The sequence below is a fragment of the Rhodamnia argentea genome, chromosome 7 (assembly GCF_020921035.1).
Source record: "Rhodamnia argentea isolate NSW1041297 chromosome 7, ASM2092103v1, whole genome shotgun sequence".
Taxonomy (NCBI): domain Eukaryota; kingdom Viridiplantae; phylum Streptophyta; class Magnoliopsida; order Myrtales; family Myrtaceae; genus Rhodamnia; species Rhodamnia argentea.
In genome coordinates, this window is record NC_063156.1 from 7,505,355 (window position 1) to 7,511,935 (window position 6,581).

The following is a 6,581-nucleotide window of genomic DNA, read 5'->3' on the forward strand; positions in this document are numbered from 1 at the left end:
ATCGTTCCTAAATTTCCCGAAAAATGTCAAAAAATGGGTTGAACCCATTTATGATGCTTCCGGTTCCGAATCTTTTCAAAATGACACTTTTGCCTCTCATGGGCAAATTATCTCCAAACTCTTATGTGTCTTTTCCAAAATGATAATTTCACCCCTTATGGTGGGATTGTCTCCAAATTATTCCCAAACTCCAAATACCCTTTCTCTAAGCCATTAGGGCTTTACTAGGTATGCCATACAATGATTTCATGCATTTTATCAGCATGTTTGGATTCTTGATTGCGTACTTCTTTACCGATTGTGTTTGATATGTTTGATATTCTCATCTGCATGAATTCCTAGATTTTAAGACTCTCCTCACCCCAAATCATCTAAATGTACTCCCGATTAGAGAAATCATTTAACTTAGGTACTGAAAGGGCTTCAATAACAACATTGGCGTAATTGAGTCCCCATTCTCAAATCTCGGGTTCCGTATGAGTCGTGCGACTTCTCCCACTATTCAACGAGGTTTTTAATATACTTTCCTCAAAGATTGGTGGCGAGTTTGAAGCTTATACACTTACGCACATGTCACCCGACCATGCACTAATAGGCCGAAACCATTTTTTTTTTAAATCCCATCGTCGCGCAATGTAAGGACTTGGGAGAGTCCAAGCCAATCTATGGAACACCACAGATCCATAGAAAATCGGCAATCGCCTCTAAATTCATCCTCTCATCGAGATGGGTCGCGAATAAACATGGTAGATCTCGTGGTCAAACTATCAAACCTACCAGCAATATAAGTCTAAGGCCATGCTTGCCATTTCGCATAGGGCCTTGCTCAAAGGCAATAGAGCTGAGAAGATCCACAAGTACATAGCTATCGGGCCTAGGCCCATTACTTAGTGCAACCCAAATATTACTGTACCCTGCCAAACCTTTGTCAGCAAAAGATCATTGCCGCCTCTGACGAGGGACTCGTCGTCAATAGAAGGCAAAATTCGTAACTACGCCATTTTGAAGACATCAACGTCAAGACCGCCGAAATTGTGAAAAAAAAAGTCCAAAATCCATGATACGTGAGTCAATTAAGTCCTAAATATTTAATATTGATCGACTAAGCGTTAAACCTTTTGAAAATTTATCATTACGGTCCATCCGGTCAATTTTGAGTCAAATATCACATGTTGACAATGACGGTCCTATATGGCACGGCAGGTGCTGTAGCGGACGATTTTCGTAATTGATTATTGTTATTCTCTGAATTTTTAATTATTTATTTTATAATAACAAAAAAAATACAAAAATAGTTTACATCAGCGCGGCCATGCAAAGTACGATGGCTTGTATCTATTTTAGCGGTTTCCGGTTAAAGTGATCGGATGAATCACATTAGCAAATTGTCAAAAAAATTAGGACTTAACTAGTCAAAATTTAAAAGTTTAGCACAGAATTAGTATAAATACAGTACATTTAGCCCTGATTACAAACCTATACCAATACGATACAAATATCTGACCACTTGGGGATAATATACCGTGTCGACAATAGAGAATATCTTTGTCCACTTCGCCCGAAGAATATGCCCTCTTCAGCTTGTTCCGATCCTCGTGCGATCTTCTTCTGCCTTTAGATGCTGCCAAACCGCAAATTTGGGCCATCCCCACCACCAATCACGTAACGACATCCGGCTATCTTTTTCTCTTAGTGTTCTTAACTGAGCATCAAATCCTCTTGGCTCCTTTCGGGTCACTTCATCCAATATGGGAAAATTGTCCAAACATTCTAAATTCAATTTTAAACATTTTTTCTTTTTTCCAGTTGAGCTCATTAGACTAATTTTGACAAGAAATCACTCACGTGGACGTCGCCCATCCAACACGGACCTGTACAATTTATAATAATATTTTAAAATTTTTTATTTTTTTCCTCATCGGTCGGCGAGCGTCGCCAAGTCCTCGCCGGTCATTGGGCAAGGCCATGATGGTTTGGGCGATGCCAGACTCGCCTACAGCAACAATGGTCTTAGGCGTAGAGGCGAAAAAACCCACAAAATAAAAAATAAAGGAAAAAAAGCAAAAAAGAAATAAAAAATATTGAAATATTGTTATAAAATTTTCCACGTCGGCCTTAGGCGTACCACGAGGATAGTCGGTGCCCACGTCATCGATTTCCTGTCAAAATTAACCGAATGGACTTAATTGACAAAAATTGAAAAGGTGTATGAGTGAACCGACAAAAGTGCAATACATTTAGGACTTTTGGAACAATTTTCCCTTCTTATATACATATAAACTAATGTAGGACTGGCTTTTGACCAAAAAAAGGTAAGACCTATCATGCCACATAGGACGGCTGATGTCTATGGCGGCGATTACCGGCTAAAATTGGCCGGATGAACTATCTTGATAAATGATCAAAAATTTATGATTTAATTGGTACAATTGAAAGGTTTAAAAATGTATTGCTATTATTTCTTTTAAAAAAATTTATTGGTTTGAACATAACATCACGGTTACAAAAACTTGCAAAAGGGCTTGTTTTTTTTTTTTTTTTCAAAAGGCCAGTCCAGTGTTAATTCATTGGTTCTTATGAAATATGATTGGCCCAATTTACAGGGAGGAGTTCAGACACCGTTGCTCCATTTATTTAGTAAAAAATGATTTTTTTAAAGTTATTTTCTAAAAACGATCTCTTGTGTTGCTCAAACTAATTAGTCATCGATAACATCTTCATAGATAATGAAAATATTTTTTGGCGATAATATATGTTTGTAATTATTTATTTCTCGCAAAATAAATGGGGACCAGTTTATTTCTCTGCTTCTAAGTTTAGGCACCCGAATGAAAGTCTCGACAAAAAAAAAGACAGAAAAAATAAGCGCAAAAGATCGCAGCTTCACTGGTTTCATACGTGACCACCACATTGCGTACGCTACGCAGTCGACCCCCCACCACACCCCCCCTCGCCTTGTCACGACAATAAAAAGATCCTAAACCATCGGATCAGATTCACCGTGTCGCTTCGAAACCCCTCTCTCTCTCCGGCACACCCGAATACAAGATAGAATGATGCCGCAACCCCAACCGGCGACGTCGCAACCGCAATCGGTGGCGATAGTCGGACCCCAGTACTGTGTTCCGCAGGTCCTGGACCTTGCAATCGTGAGGAAAGTGATGTCCCTTACGGACGGCAGCTTCGTGGTCACCGACGCCGCCGACAACATCCTTTTCAAGGTCAAAGGGCACGTCTTCAGCATCCACGACCGCCGTGTCTTGGTCGACGCTGCCGGGAACCCGCTCATGACTCTGACAGAGAAGGTTCGATGTGTACACATATTTCCTCCGGGTTCGGCATCCCTATATTGCTTTGCTCGTCGCTTTGTCCGTCGGTATCGGTAGGCATAGAGCGACGTCTGCACAGCAGATTTTTCAATGCCATGGTTTCCATTTGCAGATCATGAGCGCGCACGATAGGTGGCAAGCTTTCCGAGGAGACAGCACCGACCCGAAAGATCTGATCTTTACGGTGAAGCGCTCTGCGATGATCCAGTTGAAGACTAAACTCCATGTGTTTCTGTCCACCAACACCACCAACGGGCACGTCTGCGATTTCCGCATAGAAGGAAGCTGGTCCGAGCGATCCTGCGCCATTTATGCCGGAGAATCCAACAGCATAGTCGCCCAAGTACGTCATTTGATCGAAATTTTCACTCAGCAATATAGTTTAATTCGACTTTTTCAAGATCTTGTTATTGGTAAAGCTAGATCCAGTGTCTGGCGAACTTATCGGAGTCTTTGAGCATGACCAATTCATTCGAAATCGCAGATGCACAAGAAGCACAGCGTCCAGAGTGTCTTGCTTGGGAAGGACAAGTTCATGGTGACGGTGTACCCCAATGTCGACTACGCGTTCATCGCCGCAATCATCGTGATTCTAGACGGAATCAACAAGGACGACCACGGCGGCGATTGATCCTAAGCCCCTCAGCCTTTCTTGAGGTCACCTTATGTATCGTATGCCCATGTTGGCTGAATTCGATATCGTGATCATGTCATTTCGATCACAAAATAATAGGAGATCCGTGAGCTGTAAAATGCATTGCTAATGATAATTGCTGTGCGCCTATGTGATACTCTATTTCATTAGGATTTGTTAAAGCGGCAACAAAAAGAACCTTAATATAGATTCAGGTTCGACCTTGAATCTCTGCAAACACGTATGCTTTGCTTTGAGATCAAAAGATGGAAAACGGAAAGGATAGTTATGAAATATTACAACTGAGCACACATCCTTATTGCATCCCGGACGCCGCACCGATGTGTTAGAACCGTGCGATTCACGATCCGATAGATCAAGAAACTGCTCAAAGCACAAGTTCCTCAAAAGGAAAGGCTCAAACACCATCACCCAGATCCATTTTCTGTTGCCGCATTCGCACAGACAAAAGGGAAAAATGAACGATCAGTCTCTGATGATGGCATCCGAGACAACCTATGCCCCGTTGGTGAACCCGGTGGCAGTCGTGAGCCAGAGATTTTGTACGCCTTACGTGGTTGATCTCGTCGTTGCGAGGAAACTCGTCGCCGTCGCCGAAGGCGGGTTCTCGGTCACGGATGTTAATGGCAACGCCGTGTTCAGAGTCAAGGGTTCCTCCAGTAGCATCCACGAACACCTCGTCTTGAATGACGCCGCAAGCAATGCGGTCGTTTCCCTCCAACAGAAGGTTCATCAATCATTGAAGTTCAAATCCTCCTCGACTTTTTTCTTCATGAATAATGTTTTATGTTAGTTTACATATCCAATGCATTTTCTAAGCGTCTCATTAACTTACGCCACGACATGAACGACTTACGAAATCTCTGCCCAATTGTTTGACGCTGAAATTTGTTAGTCCTCTCTCAGAAGACAGTTTCCATGTTGTTGAAGCATTTTCATGCTTTAGACACAGAATTATTGTAAAAAGAAGAAGAAAATTTGACGTTCTTAACCATCAGATCAGAGATTGCTATGAACAACATTAAACTCGGCATTACTTGATTTTTGTTTCTTTTTACATAATGGCAATGGTTGATGATTGTTGACTCGGCGATTGTGCGGTCGATCAGATTTTGACTGCTCATAGGAGATGGCAAGCTTACAGAGGCGACAGCTCAGGCTCCGACGACTTGATATTCACGGCCAAGAAGTCGTCGATATTGCAAATGCACGGGACAGAGATAGATGTGTTCCTAGCAGCCAACACCAAAGAAGGAACTTGCGACTTTAAGGTCAAAGGAAGCTGGTTGGAACGGTCGTGCACCATATATGCTGGAAACAACACTACAGTCATTGCTCAAGTAAGCTTGGATAAACCGATCTGTATGCATTGTAGCGATGTCCGAAGATTAAGCAGCGCCTGCTAACCGTGTTTTGTTTTGCCGTAGATGCATAAGGATCACAAGGCGCAAAGCGTTGTGCCCGGAAAGGACACGTTCGGCATAACCGTGTACCCTAACGTAGATTACGCTCTTATCGTTGCTCTTGTGGCGATCCTTGAAGAGACCAACGAAGACACCTTCGCGGCAAAGCACTCCTTTTCTTGTATTCACACTTAGCTCTTTTCAGTCTTCTTTCTATTGACCAGGTGCAATTTGCATTTCCTCAACGGTAGAATTCTTTCCACGAGCTTTAAACACTCAGCAGCTATGTTGCAAAATCGATTGCGCCGCATTGATCCTGTGAGCAGGCGACCATCAAATACTTGGTGCATCGCCAATGTTTGATGCTTGGGCATTCATAAGATACGCAGATATAACAAGACGTATCCCGGGGCAGAAGCCGAACCTTAATCCAAAAGGATAATCAATGTGGCATGGAGTTGCAATAGCCTAAAACCATTACTTACCCCCATTAATTTAGACCTGCACTACCACCATAATGTCGAATTACTAGAGTTTCCAACCATTTGATGCAATGGCTTTTTTCCCGGACGCCACTGGGCTGACTCTTGAGGATCAATCCATGCGGCAACTTAGGCTTCCTTATTTGTTGAAACACCTAAGCTAAGCTTAGCCTTTTTCCGAGGATCGCTTGGATAAGTCCAAAGAGAGGCTCCAAGAGAATATCGTAGAAGATCTCACATTACAACCCGTCGATCTACTCTTGATCTAATGGCTCGGATGGCATCTCCCCATCTACTCAATTACCGAAAATAAATAGGAAAGTTCTAAAATATAGGACAATTACAATATCACCCGCCCTTGAGAATATTCTAAAGAACGATAAAAAACCCTAAAGAAACCCTAGATGTGAAGTGTCACTTGAGGTTCTTCTCGGCCATATAATCGACAGGTTGTGCCACGAAAACCTCGGTCTGCGACACCAACGTTTTCAAGCATGACATCCGAACATCAATCAAATATCACACATGCACAAAAAAAAAATTACTGTGGGAGCATGGACATAAGACTAACAGGAGATGACTCACAATGGAGTTGAATAGACCAAATAGTTCATCACTCTCGAGTGACTTCATATGCAATAACGAGGTTAAATGCAAGCGAATATTTGCGTGCAAAGGCAACGAGCATAAAAAAAGACAGCCGATCGGATAA

General features: G+C 42.4%; 2 protein-coding genes across 2 annotated transcripts; both read left to right on the forward strand.

The window, feature by feature from the left end:
* The first annotated feature begins 3,000 nt into the window (after positions 1-3,000).
* Positions 3,001-4,120, forward strand: LOC115746866 (protein LURP-one-related 15-like). The gene is made up of 3 exons (XM_030682805.2): positions 3,001-3,305; positions 3,442-3,672; positions 3,814-4,120. Exons 1-3 carry the CDS (start codon positions 3,054-3,056, stop codon positions 3,958-3,960), a joined length of 630 nt encoding a protein of 209 aa, XP_030538665.1. The 5' UTR covers positions 3,001-3,053; the 3' UTR covers positions 3,961-4,120.
* A 123-nt stretch (positions 4,121-4,243) lies between these two features.
* Positions 4,244-5,582, forward strand: LOC115746801 (protein LURP-one-related 10-like). The gene is made up of 3 exons (XM_030682720.2): positions 4,244-4,711; positions 5,094-5,324; positions 5,412-5,582. The coding sequence occupies exons 1-3, from the start codon at positions 4,442-4,444 to the stop codon at positions 5,580-5,582; spliced, it is 672 nt and encodes a 223-aa protein (XP_030538580.1). The 5' UTR covers positions 4,244-4,441.
* The last annotated feature ends 999 nt before the right edge of the window (positions 5,583-6,581 follow it).

What these genes read in the sequence shown, in the direction of transcription:
- LOC115746866 (XM_030682805.2), top strand. Translation starts at nt 3,054, where the DNA reads ATGATGCCGCAACCCCAACCGGCGACGTCGCAACCGCAATCGGTGGCG. An exon ending in TCATGACTCTGACAGAGAAG is followed by an intron (nt 3,306 to 3,441) that starts GTTCGATGTGTA and finishes TTCCATTTGCAG; the next exon opens with ATCATGAGCGCGCACGATAG. An exon ending in CCAACAGCATAGTCGCCCAA is followed by an intron (nt 3,673 to 3,813) that starts GTACGTCATTTG and finishes TCGAAATCGCAG; the next exon opens with ATGCACAAGAAGCACAGCGT.
- LOC115746801 (XM_030682720.2), top strand. Translation starts at nt 4,442, where the DNA reads ATGAACGATCAGTCTCTGATGATGGCATCCGAGACAACCTATGCCCCG. An exon ending in TCGTTTCCCTCCAACAGAAG is followed by an intron (nt 4,712 to 5,093) that starts GTTCATCAATCA and finishes GCGGTCGATCAG; the next exon opens with ATTTTGACTGCTCATAGGAG. An exon ending in ACACTACAGTCATTGCTCAA is followed by an intron (nt 5,325 to 5,411) that starts GTAAGCTTGGAT and finishes GTTTTGCCGTAG; the next exon opens with ATGCATAAGGATCACAAGGC.